At 34.0% G+C, this 25,204-nt stretch overlaps 1 protein-coding gene, 1 long non-coding RNA gene and 1 pseudogene across 2 annotated transcripts; 2 read left to right on the top strand and 1 right to left on the bottom strand.

Annotated features, from left to right (window-relative positions):
- The window catches only part of LOC128185173 (uncharacterized), a 44,406-nt pseudogene that overhangs the window by 6,131 nt on the left and 13,071 nt on the right, over nt 1-25,204 (bottom strand).
- LOC128184073 (uncharacterized) lies at nt 3,943-11,681 on the top strand. Its single transcript, XR_008243679.1, has 3 exons — nt 3,943-4,781; nt 9,199-9,299; nt 10,230-11,681. It is a non-coding gene; the product is annotated as an uncharacterized LOC128184073 (long non-coding RNA).
- Nucleotides 15,790-19,276, top strand: LOC128184060 (uncharacterized). Its single transcript, XM_052853387.1, has 2 exons — nt 15,790-15,910; nt 17,759-19,276. The coding sequence occupies exons 1-2, from the start codon at nt 15,893-15,895 to the stop codon at nt 18,812-18,814; spliced, it is 1,074 nt and encodes a 357-aa protein (XP_052709347.1). The 5' UTR covers nt 15,790-15,892; the 3' UTR covers nt 18,815-19,276.

The following is a 25,204-nucleotide window of genomic DNA, read 5'->3' as shown; positions in this document are numbered from 1 at the left end:
ATGCACGGATTTAGAGGGGGGGTCAGCACCCCTGTGATAAATTCAAATTTCTCAAAATTTCATTATAAAATCACCAACCCCCCCCCCCTTACCCCCAATCAAAAAAAATTCTGGATCTGCGCAAGCATTTTTTTATGTTTATGAAACATATTTTACTGGTGTCTACGCTTAGGAGTCCACACCAGATTCGCCTGTCATTAGATATCAGTAACCTTGAACACTAGCGTCTCTTCCTTCCAAAACAAAACAAAGAAATAAGATGGTTATTTACAGGGAAAAAACTGTTTTGTTCATGCATTGTTTAAAAGATTTAATTTCCGTTTCTATTCAAACAACACTCCCTTTTTTTAATTGGCATCTGTAAAAAAAAAAGCCTTTAATTGATAATATTCAAGAAACAATATAGCATACACTATTGTATAAACTTATGACAACTGTAAGATATCAATTTGATGGTTATTTGGTTATAAGTCTGCTTATCATCATGATTCCACAAAGACAATATATTGGTATATATTTTATTTATTGACCAATCAATGGCCCTCAGGGGGCATACACATTTACAAAAGAATAATATCATGATTATAACAAATACTGAATGAAAAAATAACATAGAATGTCCAGGTTCATATTACAGGCAACAATTTGCAAAATGATTCATCAAAACAATGAATTATATGTATGAAATATATACGCATTAAACTGTGTGAGGTAATGGGTGAACACAACAGCTATACAGAAACAAAGTGGCCTGTAAACAGAGAGTACCACGGGACGGTGCCTGCACAGTCAATAAGACTGGTCTACTTGTACTCAAAGTGTTCAAGCCAGTATGCTTATACATAAAATAACACACACCCTTTAAAAGTGAATACATTGCATATTACATATGTATATATAACTAAAACCATTATATTACACTTATAAGAATCATTTTACTGGACTGTACAAGTACTTGTAAATCTTCATCTGTCATAAGCCAGTATAATTTTTGGTCATTGTCCATGTATTGAAAATTTTCACAAGAGTCATTAGCTAGATTGTACAGAGTATTTCTTAATGCCTTATTATGATCACATGGAAATAAAAACAAGTTTTTCATCATCCACTGATTTGACATTAAATCAGTTACAGTATCTTTCTTGCCGAGGAAAGCCTTGATATCGTCCTCTTTCAATATTAAGTCTATGAGCGGAAATGCGAAAACGAGTAAAACTTCTCCTCTGCTTAAAAATTTTAAGTAATCTAAGGTACGTAGTTTTCTTGGCCAAAATACTGCTTAAAAGTGCTGTAGAAACTTTAGTTTTTTGTCAGCGTGTTCAGTGAATTTAGAATTCCATTCTTTAATAAATTGTTTAAATAGACAACCCCTAAGTGCCCTTTTGAATTTTGTATTGTTACTGACAGTAAATTGTTTGTGCCATCAATGCTGTTAGTTAAAAGTTGAATTGAGCCATACCAGGAGGGTGTATTCTGTTTAAATAACTGTTTCGACTCGCAATAAACATTATAAAAAAGTGGAAAGGATTGACTTTCATTCTCAAGTCTGTACCAATAACTTAACACAGATATTATGATATCAAAATGTAAGGGAAAGCTTCCCAGTTCAGATAGAACAGCTAAGTTTGTTGCAGATTTTTGCACACCAAGTATTGATTTCCAAAACTTAAAATGCAATTTGTCACAAAGTGTGTTGGAATAAATTTTGTCCATTACACAACCAGATTCTGGTCCAGATATCTGAATTTTTTTTTCCAAATGGATTAAAATACCCCCAACTTTCAGCTCTGTACAATAAAATGGGTTTAATAGTATAATCAAAAATGTACAATGTGGTTTTGATGTTCGGGGGGTGTTTCCATTTTTGTATGAGAAAAATTAAATAACTAGGGTTATTTTGGCTGATAAAAAATCATCGGAACAAGGGACCCCCCTCTCACTTTTCTCGCAGCAAACATCGTTTTTTAAATTCAAATAAATTAAAGGTTATACAAAAAAAAATGAAGAATTACGAATATGCCCCCCCCCCCACTGTTTTGGGAGTATGCAAGGAAATAAGAGTAATATTAAAGATTAAAGTTACAGGTATACTACGCTACACTCCACACCTACCTATCACCCCCTCCCCCCTCCCGATTTACAACTTCATTATTTTGTAATTGTTATTTCTTGTTTTTGTTTTAGTTTTTGTTTATGTTTTGTTTTTTTTTTTTGCTTCTAAAGATGTGTTAGGTCTAGCCCCCTCACTTTCTATTTCCTTCCGACGCCACTTAAAATGTTTCCTTTTTCTAAGTAACAAAATCTGAAACAACAGTTTTCTACGCGTACACACACAATTCACCAAACTTATTCCTCTTAAAAGACAAAGTCTTGACTTCCAAAAATAAATCTGGATAACAATTGTAATGAGACCTGACATGACCTAACAGAATAAAATAGTTTGTTTATGCATTGCTCACAAAATTTGAAATACAATCTAACACCTCCTTCCCTCAATCGGCATGCATCTGCGTGTAAAATGAATCCCGCTTTTATTAAATTAATTCTAACCCCTTCATTATCATAAATATTCCATAAACAAACTATTGGTGTACGTTAAAAGTAACAATAACTGCAGAGAGCATGTCCAAACAAATGATATTTGATGTAGCACAGTACATGTACATTGGCTACAGAGTATATTGCATGTAACTAACTGTATCATCTAATTACATCATGTATAAATGATATACACTCCTCCTTTGACACGGAAAAATATGCTCTCTCTCATTCTCTCTCTCTCTCTCATCCATATTAATCAACCTTCTTTTTAGTCCGCTCTTATTTTAGAAAATAAATTACATGTACAAGGCAGATATCATCAAGAGGAAATGGGCATCACCATAAGCAGATGCTGAAGGAGATGGAAAAGGCAAGTGATCCAAAAAGATCTCTAGTCCCCTAAAAAAACAGCACTACTCGCATGGACCCCAGAAGGCAAGAGAAAGAGAGAGAGGGCATGGACATCATGAATAAGAACGTGGAGAATGAGATAAAAATCATGTAGCAGACCTTACTCTGAACCATATGAACTAAGCTGGACAAGGGTGGGCGGGGGTGTAGAAAGTATGTTGCTGTCCTACTCACCACCGGGTGTAAAGGATGTTAGCTTATATCTACCCCCGCGTCGATATCATCAAGATCAAGCTCTGTATCTAAAGATCTATTTACCTCTATTTACACATCCATACAAGTGCAGTGTAGTTATATTTAATTTAACTGTTTTACTCTGAGTATAGCTAGGTATGAACAGTATAATTACTTCTTTTTATAACCATAAAGCTCAAAGAGTAAAACAATTTGAGTTGGTCTTAAATCTTAAACCTGTCCAATGCGTTGAACTCAGTGCATGATATACATGCAGATTGCATTTTCAGTGTAAGGAATGAAAAATGACAATAACAATCTGTCAAGTATCTACAGTATTCCATAAAACGAAACACGAATTCAAAGCAGAGCAACGCGGAAAAAAAGGTTTCAATGTCAATGTTTATAACTCCGTAATCAGTTTAATAAACAATCCATGCACTGACTATGTAGTTATCAACACTACTTCTGATTATAAAAAAAAAAATTAAAAATTAAAAACTCCTGCCAAATAAAAAAAAACACACACAAAGACATTATATTTTAACCATCATGACGCAGTTGTCTTTCCTTGGTATCACAGGCAAACGTATCAACACCATGTCAAAAAGCATGTTTTATTTATTTACGAGAGCGCAAAGAATTTTGTCTGTACATTGTATTCAATATGCATTACATACACACGATAACATAACATGGAAAATAATTAGTGGCGTCAGAGGCAAATTATAAGTGAAAGGGGGGGGGGGGGGGTGGGGGGTGGGGGGCGCTAGTCTTATCAGAAAAAACAAGAGGCCCATGGGGCCACATCGCTCACCTGAGCAACAATGGTTTTATATGGGTGTTCAAAGAATATTGTGCCAAATGGCCCCTCGGTAGAAAAACAAATAAAGAAAACCATAAAATAAACTGTATGCAAATTTTACACTTATTTTCCTACACTTAATCTATGACATTATACCCCTATGAAATTCCATTATTACCAAAAATAAGATCCTATGCAAGATAGAAAACAAAATTTTGGTAGGGGTACACTCTTAACTTCCAATTTTCTTTATTTTAGTTCTGCCCCCTCACTTTATCAAACGATCAAATTATATATAAGAATAGGCATATAAGTACATATTCATCTTCAACTACATTGTACTAGCTAGTTATTGTATTTTGTACCTCAAGGTGCTCAAATCAAAAACATTCAAATATTTAATTGGTCTTCCACATTATAAACGATTGTTGTTTACCAGGCGTGAACTCGTGTTACGTTTTATAACCTTTCTCACTTAATCGAGGAATACACACACCTCACAGCCTTATTAGCATAATCGGAACCTTTCTGGTTTTTATATTCACGAAAGAATGGAAAAACCCGAGAAAGTCAAAACTTCGTATATCTCGGGATTTTAACGAGACCAGTCTAATACTCGTGAAAATCGAGAGAGGAGTTTAAATGGAAAAAGTAAGTAAAAGTTTTTGTTTCTTATATTGGCAAGCTTTTAAATTATTTAAAGTTGCAGAACAATTGTTTATTAATGTGAAGTCGAAGTTTGGGGTGATTAGCCTTATCTCGTTAAATTTTGTTCAGCATGAAACAGTCTGAACAGCAATCCTCGATTTTGTCAACAATCTAAAACGTGCTAAGGAGTAGTCATTCGTCGGTAAGAACATACTTACATACATTGTTAAACTACTCAAAAACTCTTTTAAAAGCCTACAATGCATTATGTCTAGTACACATGTTACAAAAATGTCGATAATTAATGGTCTTTGTGAAATGTGACTTGAAAGACATGTTTTAGTATGAAATGTGTATGCAGGTGTATTATAGTCAGTTTTTAGCTCACCTGAGCTGAAAGCTCAAGTGAGCTATTCTGATCACATTTTGTCCGTCGTCCGTCTGTCCGTCCGTCTGTCCGTCTGTAAACTTTTTACATTTTGAACTTCTTCTCTAAAACCGCTTATCCAATTTCAACCAAATTTGGCACAAAGCATCCTTATGGGAGGGCGAATATAAATTGCAGAAATAAAAGTTTGATCTGTATTCAAAGCGGAGAAAACCTTGAAACTGTAGAAAAAGGGGGGTGCATTTTTAAAAATCTTCTTCTCAAGAACTACCGAGGCAAATTCAACCTAGTTTAGCATAAATTATCCTTATGGGAAGGAAAATATAAATTGCAAAAATTAAGTGGTAATTCTGTTTCAAATCTGAGTTATTACGAAAATAATAATAAAGGAAAGGCGTGTTTCAATCAGTTTAATAGCTTCGGGTTCGGCATACGGTAAAATGATTCCATACTTCTAAAACGAGGTTCTTTGTTTAAAGCAGCCATGACATTATACGAAAAAGGTCTTTCTGACTATGATGAATTTGCTTGTTGTGCAACAGTTCGCGTATGAAGGGAAATTTTGAAACATACAAAATATATTGGTGCCGATTTTGTGAAGTAAATTGAGGCTAAATATTTCAATGCGTTGATAGTTTTCACACATGACGATGGTTTTAGCTTGTTCTGATTTTCGTTTCGTTCTCATTATGCTTTGTAACCTGGAAACTATCGTCTGTATTTCGTGATTTTTACGTATCAAATCAAACAGAGACTTCGGTAAATCAAACAGTTAACTGTTTACCTGCGCAAATTAAGCAAAATCGGATGTAGGGGTACTGAAATACAATTCATTCTATCGGTAATTCGGCATTATCTTTTGCGTAATGGTACATGTAGATTAATGCAATAGGTTTTGTTGAGATGCTCGGCATTTTCTCGAGTTTATTCAGTTTAAATAGAGTTTGATATCGCTGACGGAAATATGTAGGTATATACATGTATATATATGATTCATTTCGAAAAAATAAATTGTGTTCTTTATTTGTTATACATGTAGTGCATGTTTCTTGTGTTTAATTGTTTACAATTTCTATTTACTAACCATATTTGAGTGTTAAGCTTCGAATTATAAGCAAGATACAGAGATTTGCTCACAATTCTATGTTTGTACACAGATCTTAAAAACTAAAGCTTAAAAAATTAAAAAAATTGTCAATATTTATTAAGAAAATTTTCAAAGCCTGTTCTTCCAGAAAACAACTTTAACAACTTATTGTATTGTAACCTTAACCTTTTTAGCTCACCTGAGGGTGGGACCACAATGGGGGGTCGAAGTTTAACAAATGAATATATAGAGTAAATCTTTAAAAATCTTCTCCTCAGAAACTAATCAGCCAGGAAAGCTGAAACTTGTTTGAAAGAATCATCAGGTAATGTAGATAAAAATTTGTGAAAATCATGATCTCCGGAGGTAGGGTGGGGCCACAATGAAGGATCGAAGTTTTACATAGGAATATATAGAATAAATCTTAAAAAATCTTCTTCTCAGAAACTAATCGGCCAGGAAAGCTGACACCTGTGTGGAAGTATCCTCAGGTAGTGTAGATTCAAAGTTGTGAAAATCATGACCCCCGGGGTACGGTGGGGCCACAATGGGGGATTGAAGTTTAATATAGGAATATATAGAGTAAATCTTTAAAAATCTTTTTCTCAGAAACTAATCAGCCAGGAAAGCTGAAACTTGTATGAAGGCATCCTCAGGTAGTGTAGATTCATAGTTGTGAAAATCATGACCCCCAGGGATAGGGTGGGGCCACAATGGGGGATCGAATTTTAAAATAGGAATATATAGAGTAAATCTTTAAAAATCTTCTTCTCAGAAACTAATCAGCCAGGAAAGCTGACACTTTTGTGGATGCATCCTTAGGTAGTGTAAATTCAAAGTTGTGAAAATCATGACCCCCGGGGGTAGGGTGGGGCCACAATGGGGGATAGAAGTTAAACATAGGAATATATAGAGTAAATCTTTAAAAATCTTCTTCTCAGAAACTAATCTGCCGGCAATGCTGAATCTTCTTCGGAAGCATCCTCAGGTAGTGTTGATTCACAGTTGTGAAAATAATAACCCCTGGGGGTAGAATGGGGCCACAATGGGGGGTCGAAGTTTAACATATGATTATATAGAGTAAATCTTTAAAAATCTTCTTCTCAGAAACTAATCGGCCAGGAAAGCTGACACCTGTGTGGAAGTATCCTCAGGTAGTGTAGATTCAAAGTTGTGAAAATCATGACCCCCGGGGTACGGTGGGGCCACAATGGGGGATTGAAGTTTAATATAGGAATATATAGAGTAAATCTTTAAAAATCTTTTTCTCAGAAACTAATCAGCCAGGAAAGCTGAAACTTGTGTGAAGGCATCCTCAGGTAGTGTAGATTCATAGTTGTGAAAATCATGACCCCCAGGGATAGGGTGGGGCCACAATGGGGGATCGAATTTTAAAATAGGAATATATAGAGTAAATCTTTAAAAATCTTCTTCTCAGAAACTAATCAGCCAGGAAAGCTGACACTTTTGTGGATGCATCCTTAGGTAGTGTAAATTCAAAGTTGTGAAAATCATGACCCCCGGGGGTAGGGTGGGGCCACAATGGGGGATAGAAGTTAAACATAGGAATATATAGAGTAAATCTTTAAAAATCTTCTTCTCAGAAACTAATCTGCCGGCAATGCTGAATCTTCTTCGGAAGCATCCTCAGGTAGTGTTGATTCACAGTTGTGAAAATAATAACCCCTGGGGGTAGAATGGGGCCACAATGGGGGGTCGAAGTTTAACATATGATTATATAGAGTAAATCTTTAAAAATCTTCTTCTCAGAAACTAATTAGCCAGGAAAGCTGACACTTGTGTGGAAGCATCCTCAGGTAGTGTAGATTCAAATTTGTGAAAATCATAACCCTGGCGGTAGGTTTGGGCCACAATGGGAGGTCGATGTTTTACATAGGAATAAATAGTGTAAATTTTTTAAAATCTTCTTCTCAGAAACTAATCAGCCAGGAAAGCTGAAACTTGTGTGAAAGCATCCTCAGGTAGTGTAGATTCATAGTTGTGAAAATCATGATCCCCAGGGGTAGGGTGGGGCCACAATGGGGGTTCAAAGTTTAACAAAGGAATATATAGGGTAAATCTTTAAAAATCTTCTCAGAAACTAATCAGCCAGATGTTTCTTTATAATTGTTAAGAATTTGGCCCCAGGACAATTCTTTGGCCTCCCGAGAAGGTTCAGAGTTTGATGTACGTTTATATCTAATATATAAACTATTGTTAAGGATCATTTTGAGAACTGCAATACTCAACATATGATATGACTATAAAATCATCTTGTTAGAAAAGGGACTAATGATTATAAACATAAGAATATCCAGGGGAAAATGGATTTTATTTATACACGATCTACATGTATTATTGTACATTGTCCAGATAGTTTGTATTATGACTCCATTAAGCTGATTTTATCATACCTATTGTTCCTCAGGTGAGCGATGTGGCCCATGGGCCTCTTGTTACACATATTGTTACGTAGCATACGTTAAAAAAATATTGTATGTTTTTCCTAGAATATTGAGTTTGTGTCAATCATGCTTTCAGTCATTTCCATACAGAATTTCCTCGACACGTACAATGTACACTGTACATGTGGTTTTGATATCTGTATCTCATTCAAACTGTTAACTTTATGTCTTATTTATCTATTTACGATGATAGTGTTTATGAATCAAGGGTCTGCATGTGTTATGTAAATATAACATTATACGATTGAGAGTATGAGAGAGAGATAGACTCTCAGAGAGAGAGAGAGAGAGAGAGAGAGAGAGAGAGAGAGAGAGAGATAGAGAGTGTGTGTAATTACAGAGTACATGTAATTGTTATTGATTGCCTTGCTTCCATGAGCCATATATATATTTCAATAATGCCACATTGCACTAGAAATATTGCTGACAAAAATGTTGAGAGAGATCATGGAGAGAGAGAGAGATAGAGTATGAAAAGCCAAAACAAATTTTATAGTTATATGTAATTTCCCACTTAATGAGTTGTTATAGCTGTCATAATGGTAATGTTTTGACCATGTCTCAGATACTGCATGTGCCCATAAAAAAGTGTAATCTAGGACACATTCTTTTGTTTTGATAATGACAGCATTTAGCTTTGTAATGATAGCTAGTGTATCTTTTTTCTTGTAATCTACAGATTTTCCTGCGGCTTCCAGATGATCTGAAGATCGGGAATATAGAAAATATTGTCAATTTGATATTGCTAATGACCCAGTCATGTCTGCTGAAGCCCAGACGGTACTTACAACTTGTCTTCCATATGTAGATATATTTGGTTTAAGCTGATTGAAAGCCAAGCAAGGTCATCTAAATAGCTACAATGTCTTGTGTAAAAGGGAAAGGTTTATATGGGTATCTTGTTGCAAATCTGCTTGATTATCTGTATTTTAAGGGGTGGGAACCTCTGAGAGGAATACCAGGAGTTTGAAAATATTATAAACTTTAAGAGATGTGTTTTACACTCTCTGAGAAAATGGGATTTACAGAAATCCCATGAATTTCTTATGCTGGAAATATGTTTTTCAGATTAGTTTTTGTTATTGACGCAATCATATTTTGGTGTACATAGAATGTTGATAGTTGAAACTCATACAGACAATCATATGTTACATAAGTGTTTATGACTTTGATCTTTGTTCAATATATTTAATATCTTTCTGTCCACTGGATAGCTAAATATCTTTGAAGTTACACCATTGAAGTTACACATTCATTACATTTATCATGTGTGTGCAGAATTGATTGAGCCAGGTTTCCTGATGTTGTCATATAAGTGATACATTGTACTGCTTTAAAAAGTATATATCACTTGTGACTTACTGGTATATTAGTACATATTTCATTTGTAAAATCATTTGACAAATTTAAAGTGTTTTGTAGTACTGAAATGTTTTTATGGCTTTTAGAATTACTGAAAGTACATGCACATGATGCAACTATCTTTTGAGGCTGTATATATAACAAAAAGAAACTGTCAGCTGGGTTTAAAATTAGTGGCAAAATGATGTAATACATGTATGTACAATATTAGAAAAGATTACATTGTTAGTAATTGCACATTCCATAAATAACTTCATTGAATATATACATGTAAGTATTTGATGAGTGCACAACGTTTGTAAAAATTACATGTAATTCTCTTAACACTTTATTTTTCTTCTATTTTAGTTTCCAGACCATGACATTAATGAATAGTTCTTGAATGGAATGCATGAGGATTAGAATGGAACCTTATTCTGCCTTTTTACCAACTTGGAATTTAGCCTTACTATTTTATACAAGTTTTTTTAAAGGGACTTGGACACGATTTAAGATCAAAATTTTGTTTTCAATTTCTTTATGCATAAAATGATTTACTTGCACATTTTGAATAATTGACCATAATTTGAATGTTAGAAGTCAAGTTATAAGAACTATACAGGGGTAATAATTTATTGTTATGTAAACAAAGCTCGAGTCTTATGTTTGTTTACAAATAATATAAAGTATGAAATTACCACTTCTTTGAGAAAATGATTCATAGAAAAGAAGGTAAACTGATTCGATGTGATCATAAATGATATTATTAATAGAAAAAAGCAACATTTGAATGAAACTTACACCAATAAAACACATGATAATGTAAATAATAACAAGACTCACGCTTTGTTTACAAAACAAAGAATTTTTAATTCTTTATCTCTCTTTTAACTCAGTATTTGACTTTCAAATTTTGACAAAGCATTAAAAATACCCATATCAACCATTCTAAATATTGAAAATGGAAATATAAAATTTTGAATTTTAAGCTCAAATCGTGTCTAAGTCCCTTTAATATACTCTTTTGTATACAAACAGAACAAAAATACTTAGTTACAATGGGAAATGGACATAATATATATAAGAGTGTCTGATAAAAGTATAGGTCTTGTTCATGAACAGAAGAAATTGACAGAAAAATATTCAGTTTTAGCCATGAAATACAGATATTAATATTTTTTAAGAATATTATTTAATCTAAATAAGTTATGAAAGGTCTTTTTCCTTTATTCCAATGTTTGGAAACAAATCCAATATATAATTAAAATTGCTGTACAGTATATCCTATTGATTCCTTTAATATATCACTTTAGTTTCTTGAACAGCATGTTTATTACTTTTTTTTTGATAAAAAGATTTATACAAGGTCATTAATTTATTTGCATTATATTCAACTAGACACAAATAGGCCTTCTGCAACCTTTTCATTGTTTAAATGGTATGGAGTTTTAATTACCTTTCAAATGTACATTAATCCTATTCATCTAGTGCATCACTTTATTAATGTTGAACTTCGTGTCTATTAGTATTATGATTTTTTTTAGTATGATATATGCAATTTCATTAATTTATTTTTCATTTTAAGAAAATTCATTTTAAAAAAGATCTCTTAGAACCTGTGTATTTTTTTTCAGTTTACATAACATAGTGTATTCATTGAATGTAGTTGTGTAGATTTGTACATGTACCTACAAGCAATCACCAGGTACATGTACCAGCCTACTATATTTGATAAATAAATGTACTTCTTTCATGCCTTTTTCATGCCTTTTACTCATTGTTATATGTATTATTTATAATTAAAATACTTTGAAAACTTTTCTCAATTTATTTATTTTAATAAGATTAAGAAACGGACTATAGTTAATGCACGTTTTCAAGAGTTGTCTCTCTTGGGGACAATAATGAATGCTCCCCTGGGTTCATGACCCTGAATATTGAGTAGGCTGTGAGGTGTGTACAGTCGAATGAAAAATGCTGTCATGTATTATGTTAAAGAGCTATTACATGTATAACCAATACATAGGCGTCGGAACTGGGTGGAGCCCCCCCCCCCCCCCACTTTTTTTTGCAAAGTTAGACATAGCCATATACTCCAAATCCTTTTTTGCTTGTCAATCTACCCCCCCCCCCCCCGATGAGCCTCAGACTGCAATGTATTGACAGGCATATCGCTCTATTTTACGAAGGTTCACACTTTATTTTTATCTATATTCAAAATCAACGTTAAAAATGGCTACAAATTAAGATGATTTTCCGCTGTAATTTTTTCTTAAAAATAGCGATAATAGATTTATCCCCGTAACAGTAATGTTTAAACTGTTTTAAAGAGGTCGTTTTAATTTAATTGTGTCTGAAAAAAACCATCAAAGTTGGTATAAATTCATCGTATAAGGAGGGGGCCCCAAAAAGTTGTTATAGCATATCATCCTTTTATTTTTTCTGTACAAGTATTTAACGTTTATTGAGACATTTCTTGTGATAAATCAAAATTTCAGCTTCAGTCGTAGAATTAAAAGCAAGATTTTGCCTGGTTTGGGTCAATTTTTTGTTCACGAGTTAATAACATTCAACTTAATATTTTTAAACTTGGAATTTCCAATTCAGAATGACCAACAGCATGGCCTCAGTTCTGGGAGCAAAGCTCTGTATCTTGCTTATAATTCGAAACATGACTCAGCTGAAAATGATTAGTGAAGAGAAAATTGTGAATAAACAATAAAAACAGAAGAAACATGCACTTAAGCAAAGAAAGAGCACAATTCATTTTTCAGAATAAACATATATATGTACCTATATATTTCTAGAAGCAAAAACCATCTCTGTTTAGACTGAAAATACAGAGCATCTTAACAAAACACGTTGCATTATAATCCACCATAACGTAGAGATCGTACCGAATTACCAGTAAAATGTATAGTATTTATAATATGATATGCAGTTAGTGCATCAGATTATGCTAATTTTGCGCAGGTAAAATAATAACTGTCTGATTTACCGAAGTCTATATTTGCTTCGATACGTAAAAATCCCAAAATACAGGCAATATTTCCTCTCAAGTTAAAAAGCATAATTAAACGAAATTCAACACAACGTAAAACCACGGTCATGAGTGAAAAGGTCAACGCATCGAAAGATTGAATCCCAATTGACTTCACGAAATTGGCACAAATATATATTTAGCATGTTTCAAGTATCCCTTCGCATGTAAACTGTTGCACAACAAGCAAAATCATCTTTGTCAGTTTGACCCATTTGCCATGCGTCAACATTCAAACTTGGCTGCCTTACACACACAATGAACTTTTGTTTTCGATATGGAATACCGAACCCGAAGTTATAAACTGATTGACAGCGATTATCTCTTTATTTTTATTTTCGTTAATTACTCAAAATTGAAACAGAGTTCGCCAATGATGTTTGCAATTTATGTTTTCCTTTCCTTAAGGATTGTTTTTGCAAAATTACGTTGAATTTGACTCAACAGTTCTTGAGAAGAAGATTTTTTAAAATGCATCCCCCATTTTCTATAGTTTTGAGGTTTACTCCGTTTTAAATAAAGATTGGTCATTCATTTCTGCAATTCATAACCACCTTTCTATTGGGATGCTTTGTGCCAAATTTGGTTGAAATTGGCGAAGTGATTTTAGAGAAGAAGTTTAAAATGTGAAATGTTTACGGACGGACGGACAGCCGGACGACGGACAAAAGGTGATCAGGAAAGCTCACTTGAGCTTTCAGCTCAGGTGAGCTAAAAAGGGCTTATCTTCAATTCTTAATCAGTGCATGACAAACCACAAATATATACACCCACATAAACCAAAATAAAACCCATTAAATATGTACATGCAGTTGAACACAGAATGTTGTGTTTGAATTCATTACAAACATGTACATAATTATTCATAAACATGGTTATGCGTGTTACTTTACCTCTATCACATGATGTTTTAAGAGGTTTCAATGCTTAATGCTAAAGAAAGGATCCTGTGCTTAAAGTGCATCCTTGTCCGCAATATTTATTTTTACACCGATGTACACTACAGTACACCCAGTTAAGCCAAATCAAGCCACCCAAATGATACATTATTTGATGAAAGTGAAAGTTGATTGCCAATTCTAAGTAAGGGAGATAATTGTGGTGAGACTTATATTCACTATATTCTCCACATCCAAACACTGGAACAGAATGAGATCTTTGGGGGGGGGACCCTCAGGAAGATGTTACTGGAGTCGGGCACCCCTCCCAGGAAGAAGTAGACCTGGGTGGAGGTGATGGGAGACGTCAGGCTATCCTTCATCCTCAGCTGTTCCACCGCAATAAAACTACAGAGGAAGAAAAGATACCCACAGATACACTGAATTGTATAGTTTATTTAAATATTTCCAAATTCATAATCAAATTATGACTAGGCATGTGAGGTAGCTTGTAAAGTAGAATAACAGTATTATTCACTGTATACCTGTACTCGTGTAAGATAGTGAAATACCACCGAGGAGACAAGCTTTACCAGTATGGTCGATCGTAAACCTTAGCCTCGAGGTAAAATTTCACTATCCCACACGAGTATAGCTCGCTATAAACTGTTTTCGGAAGAGCAATATTTTCGATGTGATTCGGCAATTTGCAGGGCAAAGTAATAAAACTATTTCATTTGTGACATAAAGAAAAAAATTATTCAAAAATGTTAATATGTTAGAACGTCATTTTTCCTTCATATTTTGCCTTTAGACGTATAGAGCGCATGTATGCTCGAGTACGATTTTAACATAATATAATTTCGTTCATATAATTATACACATCATAGTTAAAATGGTACTTGATTAAGCATGCGTTCGATGATTCCCAAGTCAGCAGAAGTTTGCATTAAAACATAATATTATACTGGCAATGAATAAATATCAAATGATTACGTAAAGAGTGAATATATTTACTGGAAACTTACTTCGAGTATACATTGAATTTAAGATCAATTTGACAAATGTTGAATAGATAAAATAAAGCAACTCATTTCTTGAATGCGCGCGCAATTTTATTTAAATGGATAGATCTCATTTGCTTGCAAAGCACAACATCCTGACCACTAATGCACCATTATATCATAAGTTGACAGTGTATCATTAGAGGTTGCCACAGAGCACGTTCTTTTGAACATACATATATTTGTAGTTCTGAAAAATCGCTAGAACTATTAATACTCAAAGAAATGAACACATGCATTTACTGTGGAATCATTAGATTTCGTGGTGGCTCAATTTTCGTGGAATTCGTGGGTATCTCTTATCCGCGAATTAACATCCTCCACGAATTAATAAATTAAAGTAATAAAGTCATGTTCTTTTTGTAGATATAAGATAATACACGAAATTACGTCCCAACGAACCTGTAAAATTCTAGCAATTGCCTGCATCAAAAGGAAACCTGCAGAATATATATAAATTGCTATAGGATACTTTCATAGTATTATCACAAATTGTAGCATGTGATCCTTTGGAAGAAGGTTTTAAAAAAACTAATCCTATTCTTTTCGTTCTTAAACTTTGTACCTTTCTTGGGGCCCCATTATCGGCGCTGGTGTCCGGTTTTAACAATTTAGAATCTACACTATCTTTAAATGCTTGCACAGTAGATAGGTGAAACAAATTAACAGTAATTAATTCGACAAAGATTTGATCAGATAAATTCCAATTCCCTTTATTACATGTAACCAAAATAAGCTGCATCACATTCTGTTCATAAAATACATGCATCCAAAATCTACTCGTTATTGGCTGCACGTGCTACATTGATATAGCGAGGGGGATTTATGTTGCATCTGAATGATCTGATACAAAGTGTACACTAATGTTTCATCCACCAACACATATCAAGACAGGAAATACCTAGGAGAGTTCACTACTGAATGTGTCCTAGTCATGTGACATTTTATTTCCTAACCACTACTCACTGGCTGGTTATGCACAACAATCATCTGACGTAAGGGAAGTGTTACACATCAGACTAAATAGCTAAATCCCACTGGAGTCGAAATATGACAACCAATACTGAGGTAAGGTACCTGTTTTTCTATGTATTCATTGTCGTCGTGTTATTTCGGCATAATCTTACACGTACATGCAAGCGCAGAGCCAGAAATCCATTTTTTGGGGGGGAGGGGGTATGTGGTACGAGGGATATTTATGTTTGCTAGGGGAGGTCGGGGTGGGGTGGAGGTGGAAGGCCTTTTACTACATGAACTATAATAAATATTCGATGGGGGGGGGGGGGGGGGTCTGCCTTCTTTGTGCATGATAAATCTTTCATTTATGTCAGATATATCACGGACCTTTCAATTGTTTCTGCGAGTCCCACTCGTATATTTAGAAAATTGCCCAAGAAGATTCTGTAGTAGTCATTTTTATAAAGATCGTTTGATTTTTCGCGAGAGAAAACTGCATAGTGTTTCTTTTCTTGTTTTTCCTCGGAAAGAGGTATAGCGCCTTTTCCTATTATAATAATTTCTAAGGAGGTCAACTTTTGTCTTCATTGCGCATGTTTTTGCGCATTCTTGTAAAATACAGTGTACATATATTTAGATATATATCTTTTATGAATTTTGTTTTTTATAACATTTATTAGATTGGACACAAATAACAAAATACAGATATAAATATATACATTTGTTTGGGAAAGTTTTGTTTTTAAACGATTTTTTAATTGTACTGTAGGTGAGCTTTGCTATTGTACTTTTATGACGTTTATAGAAGTACGTAATAAGAAATAACATAACAGAAAACATTAATAACCGTACGCCTTTTAAATTTTATACACATAATACTATTTTTCATAATTTTTAAATGAACCTATTGCAATCTACATTTGTAATACTCAAAATACATGTATATAACTAAATTTGGTGCATTTTAATATTTTTTAGATGGCCCCATTAAAAACTAGACAGTAAAATTTAGTATTTTTACATATAAGCTAAAAAATGATATAACTCATCACATATTTTTTAAAATGTGAGGAAAATCGCTATTGTAGTGTATTTCTTTAAAACTGCTGCGAAGTGCAAAAAATGAGAATTTCTCCTTATTCCTGTAATAAAATGTGCCTGTATTTCGAGATGGTCCCTAAAAAGAAGCAGACGGCAGACTTCGCAAATGAACTAGAGTTGGTGTAAATATAAGGTTAAAAGACAACGAGTTTTGGTTTTGTAGTTTTCCGCAAAAAAACAATTCGGCCTCCTTAATTCATATTTTTTACATGGTTCGCTGATGTCTTCTTTATACTTTGATGTTATTTACGTAGATTACCGATATATTTTAATCTATCGAAACTATAGCTACAATTAGAACACAAACTTCACGAGCTTCACGGACTTGTGCAAAGACTGACCTCAGATTTCCAAGTAGATTGTTGTTACCATTGCAAAGTTCATGTGTATGGAAAATTGGCTGTTCTTGTTATAAAACATTTTAATCGTCAATTATAATAATTAATTAACGTACCTTTGTTTAACTCTTAAAATTATTTAAATGAATAAAATCTGTATATATGTAAATAATTACAATTATTACATATATTACTTTTTTGTGGTAACATTCTGGTTCTGATCGAAGGTAGGTAGCATCGCAGAAAAAAAGTATACATTATATTACTAATGCGAGTTATTTGATAAATAAACAACAATATAAAAAGTTCACTGGGATATGAAATTGGTTGGTACGTGATCAAATCTTCTGAGAAGCCCTTCGGGCTAAGTAATAAACTATGGGAAAAGTTGATTTTTTTCCTAAGATATAATTAAGTCCAACGTATGCTTTGTGAAACAAGCCCTTGGGTCTTAGAGCTTGGTTCTCTCGCCGGCGATGTGATTTCTCTATATAAAAGAAATTAGACTCTTGTTCTTCAGATACCTACACACAGTCGCCTTGTGCAGTCGATTGAAGATTTTTTCCGATGTGCAGAGCATATCGCCCATTTCGCCATAAAGAGGCCATTGGGGTATTTTCATCACTACATCGTAATAGGTTGGAATGATGTTAAGAAGAAAATCATTGAATATTATGTTTGCTTTTCAAACATGATAAAAGGGCAAGGCGAGGTTGTTGAAAGAAACATATCCACCACGGAAGTGGAGGAAGCAATAAGGTCAAAGAGTCTTTTTGTCATTGAAGCACCAGATTATCCACAGTCCGAATCCGAAAAGAAAAAAGCACTTAGTCGATTTTGGGAAAGATTTGGAGAAAAGGCGTATTCTTTGGCATATAATAATTGCGAGCATCTAGTTTCATACATCTTAACGGGGAATCCATTTTCAGAGCAGATAAAAAAGGCTGGTCCTTTAGGAAAACTTTTTGTTGATTCTTTTGATAACTGCATCAGCCATGGTAAAAGAAACATGCTGAAAATATCAGGATGTCTTTTAGCAGCAGTTCCTGTTTCTTTTTTCTGCAAAGCTGCTGTAACCACAGTGGTGAATGAGGTTGGCAATTTAATTTCACGGTCCAGCTCCTCACTTCCAGAACAGGCTGTAGACTGTGCTACAAAAAACGTATGCAGAAATGCAAGCAAGCAACTCGGTTGTAAATCTTCTCAAATCCTAAAAATAAAAAGATGTACAAATGTTGCTCGAAAGGCTAGCAAAACGGCTTTGAAAAAATCTGCTGCAACTACTTTTCTTATTACTGGCGCAGTTGAGGGAGCCTTTGCTGCATATGAAATATATAAATTAAGAAAACAAAGGAAACGTAATCATATCAATAAGATTGACTTTAAACGAGAGGTCACGAAAAGAGTGTCCGGTGCAGCAGGAGCTACTGTTGGGTCTGTTGGAGCAGGACTTGTCGGACAGGCCATCTGTCCTATACCAGTCGTAGGCTTTGCTGTAGGGTCAGCTTTAGGAAATTACGTCGGGCGTTTGGCAGCTTCAACCCTTTCTGGCCAAATAGTTGACGGACTAAACTGATTTGTCTCAATAACATGCTTCTGTAAATACTAAGTAAACTGTTTTTATGCATGAAAATCCATGCAAAAACTTTTTTCCATTTCTATTAAATGTAGCTGTATAAAATTATTATATAATATATATATATATATTAATATTCAAAATTTTGACAAAAGAGTCCACATTTTCTTTAAAAGAAAGTTGTAAAAATTGTCAACTGGTTTGCAATATTGATTTGCTATTTCCAGTTTTTTATGTTGCTGTACATAGCTCAGCATTAGATTATCATTAGTAATATTTCATATTACTAGTACTTATTTCATACTTAAATTAATGACACTATTACTGTTCATGTATTTAAAATATAATGGCTTCAAATGTTTAAAGACCTGTAATATAAAACGAGTTATATTATATCTATCATTATTTTGGATACGATTATCATTAAATAATTCTAATTAAAATTAAGGTTTGCTTGTTTCTCCATTGGGGGTATTAACTATTGCCAATAAAACCATATTAAGGTCTTTTCATTGTCGTATGATGTCATTAGGAGCATTCCGTGATATTTTACTGTCACTGACTTTAATATTAGTGTAATGTGATTCATGGTTTTGGCAACGTTTCTAATTTCAAAAGTGTGTCTTAAGACATTTTAAGTTAAATATGTAATCTGAAATGGAGGTTATAGCTTCAATTGTTTAAAAATACATAAAAAAGGGAATAATCATCATTGTGATTAATTCTGTAAGGTGGAAATCAGTAAGGAATTAATGTGTTTAAATGCTCTGAGAGTGTACATGTGTTGACACCTACATGTACTGCATGAAAAAAATATTTGCAACATATCAATATTTTAGTTCATTTTGATTGTTTACATAACTGATCTTCAAATTTTAACAACAATTATATAATTATATCATTATAAAAACGTGTTCCTAAATTACTTGATATTGCTACACATAATGAATGGCAGGGTACACTCCAAATACATACATTAGTTTAATAAAGGGGCATAACTCATTCCAAAATCACCCGCCAAAACTTCCAACAAATATGCACGTCTATATTTTGTCTTAAACAACACCAAAGTTCTACGTTTAAAAGGGCCAAAATTCAATGAATCGTTATTTCATGATTATATACACGTCTACACTTGATTCTAAGTATACATGTATCTTCAAAGTGCTACAAAATTACGTGCAGCGTTTAAGAGTAGTGTGCTGCGAACTAATGCAAACTAATGCGATAAATGGACTTTTTTCATGAATTTACGTTGTAGTTTAAATGAATATTGAAGAGTGAATCCAATCTTAATGATATGAAGCTTCATAGCATGTCAATGTTAGAGGTTTTTTTCTCGGTCATAATATTACTGGATTATTACGTCATTTAAAGAAGTTAATAAAATTGTTTCATTTATAATAACCTGGTCGATAATTAATAACTATTGATCTACTTTTTAAAGTAACCAAGTTAATAGTGCATCATAATACTATATGTACACACTTAAACAGTATACAGCACTTTATGTTCATTTTCTTCATATTGTTTATCTTCCAAAGTATTGATTCTTCGTTAATTAATTGCAATCTTTAATATACATATGCATCTTTCATTATGATATCAAGTATGCCGCCTCCATGGTTTAAATAGACTTTGGACAAGTAACTGGTTGTATTAAGAAGTCTAATATTTAAAAAATACGACATTTTTGTGAAACAACTAATTTGACATCTTATGAAACATTTGGTCTTATAAACAAATCTGTCACGTTAAATCCTTGTGAAAAGGCTTCCCGCATAAATATGACTTATGATGATGACAAACCTAACTATAGAAGATACCTTGTTGTCAGGGATGTAACAATATAAGTTTTGACCTTGTGTAAAAGTCTACATAAGTTTATAATCGGGAAGTTTAATGTTTGATAATACAGAAAAGAAATATGAGGAAAACTGCAATTTTTGTGCCTAACCATCGTAAAATAATCTGCAAATATATTTAGGCCATTTAAAAATGCAAGAAAAACGTATTTAAATGTACACATAAAAAGAAGTGAGGGACAGTATCTCTCTCTCGCTCTTTCATCTCTCTTTCTCTCTCTCTCTCTCTATTTCTCTCTCTCTCTCCATCTCTCTCTCTCTGCCTGTAATAAATTTAAAAGACTTTAGGCAACCAGTTTATAGAAAACTTAAGTTTTAATGATGTATTTTTATCTTTCCTTTCTTACAATATATAATAAATATGTTGGCATGCTACTAAGCTGCCTCGTGCTCCTGAGTAAACATAAAGCTGATATTTGTTTTAATTTTATTCATACACTGTGGAATATACATTCCGATAATTTTTAGTTTACGAATGAGCACTCGTGTCAAAAGCGATCTAATTAATTTAATTCAGATGAATAAAAATGTTTTAGAATCTGCTGAATTTTAAATCAAAATATAATGGAGAAACAGCAGAAAGTATTTTCTCCTCGTTTTCTTCAGCAAACCAATTGTGATCCATGCACAGTTCCAGACATTTTTTTCCAAGGATGGAGGGGAGGGTGGCGAGGGGTATTAATGTTTTCGGGGGGGGGGGGGGGGCTCCGAGACCTATTTTCGATAATTCGAATACATTGTATGCGTACGTAAATTTAAGAAATTTGTATTTTCCAGGGGCGGGATGGGGGGTCACGATCCCTTCCACAACCCCCTCTAGATCCGTGCATGTGATTCATAGCTCTATTTCTTGGCATATATACATGTAGCTCTGTTATTACCCATCTCCCTTCCAAAATGTGCTTTTAAAAATTAACATGAAAACGTGACATGCGTTTTCATATATTTTTTTTTCCCGGACGGTTCTCTTACACACTGACGAACCAAGTTATAAACTAAAATGTAACTCCACTCTCTTGGGCATATTTTACAAAAAATGTTCTTATTTCTGGAAGGCATAAGTTGTGTGTGCCCCATTTTCCCGCTTTGGGGTCTGCATCATCAATAAAAACACATAATCTTGCTTATTCGTTGCCGTTTTCTTTTTCTTGGTCAGGTAATTATTCTGTTAATTCTTTTATAAAGTTTATATCAAATCAGGTCAGACGACACGTTCCTCGAGCATCTTTTTTGTATCTCCTCGTAATTAAGAGTTCCAAATAAAAATTATCATTTTATCTGTTTATAATGATTTTTAAAATGATTAAAATTTACGTGTACATGGATATATGCCTAGATGGCCGAGTGGTTAGAGCAGCGGCCGCTTTCTGCCAGGTTCTAGAGGTTGTGGGTTCAAAGCCCGGCCCAATATATATGTAGTGAATTTCGCTGTGCTTTATCATTAATTCGTTTTTATATCAGCAATTCAATTGTATTTTCAAGAAGATTATATAGGTAATGGCATTATCTAGTATTTTGTAGAAATGCTTGGTAAGGTATCCTAATTTTTTGCAAGAAAGCTTGTCAGAGTAGTAGTAAACCATTAACAAATTCCTGGAAAATGTTATATTAAATTGAGGAACGTGTCGTCTGACCTTAATTAAGTTAATGTTTAATAAACCACGAAGTACCGGTATAATACGGGTGTGGATCTGACAGGAACATTTCAGCTAATGACATTTTTTAATAGGCGCGTATGCTAAAATTTATTACATTGGCCTTTACGCTTGCCCAGAAGTACACGTATATCTGCATGCGCAAAAATTTCTCGTTTTACAGAATCCTCTTTGATTTCTTTTACTCTAGACTAATAATCAAAAACATACATTTTTCATTCCTGGTAAGATAATGCGTCAGACCTTGGATATCACATAACATTATCAATGTGTTGACATGTTCATCATTGTGTGATGGATTCGTACATGCAATTAATAAAAAGATTGATTCTATTTAGATTTAATATAGAATATGAATTAAACATGATTACAATTATATACATGAATAAAACGGTAAACCTCAATATGACAAAAAAATTGTATAATCATTATGTATGTTAAATTCATCAATTTACATTACATAGTGATTTCATATACATTTTGTAGACATATAAATTTATCATTGCCGTTTGTTTACATGTAATATTGGATTTTCTTCACTTTGCCTGTGTCTCTTTCAACCATAAACAAGTTGTCTCTGGTGCCCACACATAAACCCCATGGATACTGTAAATGACAGTTGTCAATGTAGCGGAGAAACTGTCCGTCCTGATCCAGGATGTGGATACGGTGGTTTTTAATGTCTGCTGTCAGGATCCGACTCTGGCTGTCTGTAGTGATGCCGATCGGTAAAAATGGTTCCTTGGTAGTAGAGGGAGGACCGGTGTATGTAAACCGGAGTTTGCCAGCCTGATTCACTACTACTATTGCACCGGATTCACTGTCAGCTACACAGATATCTAGGTTCTTGTTCTGACTAATGTATTTAGCGTAAGAATGAGAGGAATAGAGAGGTTGTCCTTTGTCATTGTATTGAATTGTTTGTTTCTCTGTAGAGCCCGAGTAACGCATAACTTTTGCTTGTTTCTCGTCATCAGTGACCATGACAATCAGGTTACCAGAGGAGGTAACACAGACATGGAGAGGTTTCCATCCCTGTAGTCTGATCACTGTCTGTATCTGTGTATTCTTCACTATGTTCACAGTTCTATCACTGAGATCAGTATAAACTAGTTCACCACTCTGTGTCACTGCTATGTCTATTGGTCTGTTCCCTGACTTGGTTTGGATTGACTTCACTAGTTTACTGTGTAGGTTGTAGAGTTTCATCATGTTGTCATCACCAGCCGTCCACACTTCATCATCACTCAGACAGGACACATTGCGTAATCTATTATAATTAGATTCTCCATACTCTGTGGTTATTTCTGTGATGATCTGTGGTACATCAATGAGTGGTTTGTCCGGAGGAGAGGACTCTGCACCGGGAGATTCCATTGTGTAGCCATGTTTCTCTGTTTTAATAGATAACGACGACAATGAACCAATCTGCTGATAAATCTGTTCTCTGTAAATATCATGAGGAGTGAATATTGGTAAGGAAACTGTGAGTTAAGGTGGCAATCTTCTGAATTCAGCATTTCTGGATTGATAAGTAGAGACAAAGCTGACATCATTGGAGTTCAATAACTTTTTCAGATAACCAATAATCTGAGTAATTTCAGTACAAATGCATTTGATTTCATTTTCGTGCTTATTTAGGGCAACCAGGTGTTTGGATTCCATTTCGACCACGTCAGATTTCAGTTTATTGATAGCAGTGTCTATTTCTCTGTGCAAAATGGATCCATGTTTGCCGATAGCTGTTGTCAATTTCTTTGAGTTTTCCTTTACATCAGCTTTTAGATCTGGGAAATTAGATTCAATTTCTTGGTATTTAGGATAAATCAATTTCTCTAATTCTTGTAAATCTTTCTGTAATACTTCTTTCTTTGCTTCAAGGCTTTTTAAGAGTTCAACTTGTTTGTGTCCTAGATGTTCACCAGAAGAAACACACTCTAAACAAATAAAAATGTTACAATGTTCACAATAAAGTTCACATAATTTTTTGGAATGATTTAAACATTCAGGAGCAAATCCCCGCTTTTTAAATGGCACTACTCTGTGATCTTTGGATTCATCAGAGAGATGTTCCCCCACACAGGCTTTACACAGATGTATGTGACAAATGTCACAGTACATAGGGGGGCCTGGGGTCGCACAGAGATGACAACGTAACACATCCTGGGCCCAAGTACGTGGGTCCATGGTCAGTCACCTTGATGGATGATTAATAGAAGTCTGAAAATAAAATTTACCGATAATTCATTTTGTCAAAAAATTATCCATTTTTAACAGACGTACATGTACAGCGGTCTAATTCTTGAACTTCATGAATTCTTGAGAAAATTAACCTTGGTGAAATCGTTCAAGTACAGTAAACCAGTTCAATCAGCATGTACAATTAAAAAATACAGTTTTTCTTATAGAATCTAGATATATTTGTTTACATAATTAAAATGAATCATAACTTTCTGATTTGTAAACAAACTACACACCTTTACACTCCAACATGGCGATTCAGGAATTTTTACTTCCTGGTATGGTCTCTATGGCGGTGTGACGCGGTCTCCAGCTTATTAGTATCACGTGATAAAAATGCCGAGGTGGATATTAGAAGGTGCACCCCCCCCCCTTTTCAGTGAAGAAAATCCCATCACGACGACTTGTTTGCCTGATATAACAATATACGATTCATTAAATCTTATGGTTATTTCATGCGCGTATCTGGATGCCCCCTCCCTCGGGAAAATTCAAATAACCGTCGTACCCCCCCCCTCTTGGAAAATTTTCTGGATCCGGGCATGTATTTTTTTTCTATATTTTTGAAATATATATTACTGGTGTCTATATATTTGAAATATATATTACTGTTGAAGTCCAGTCCTCTT

This window comes from Crassostrea angulata, chromosome 5, assembly GCF_025612915.1.
Source record: "Crassostrea angulata isolate pt1a10 chromosome 5, ASM2561291v2, whole genome shotgun sequence".
Taxonomy (NCBI): domain Eukaryota; kingdom Metazoa; phylum Mollusca; class Bivalvia; order Ostreida; family Ostreidae; genus Magallana; species Magallana angulata.
This window is presented reverse-complemented; position numbering and strand designations above follow the sequence as displayed.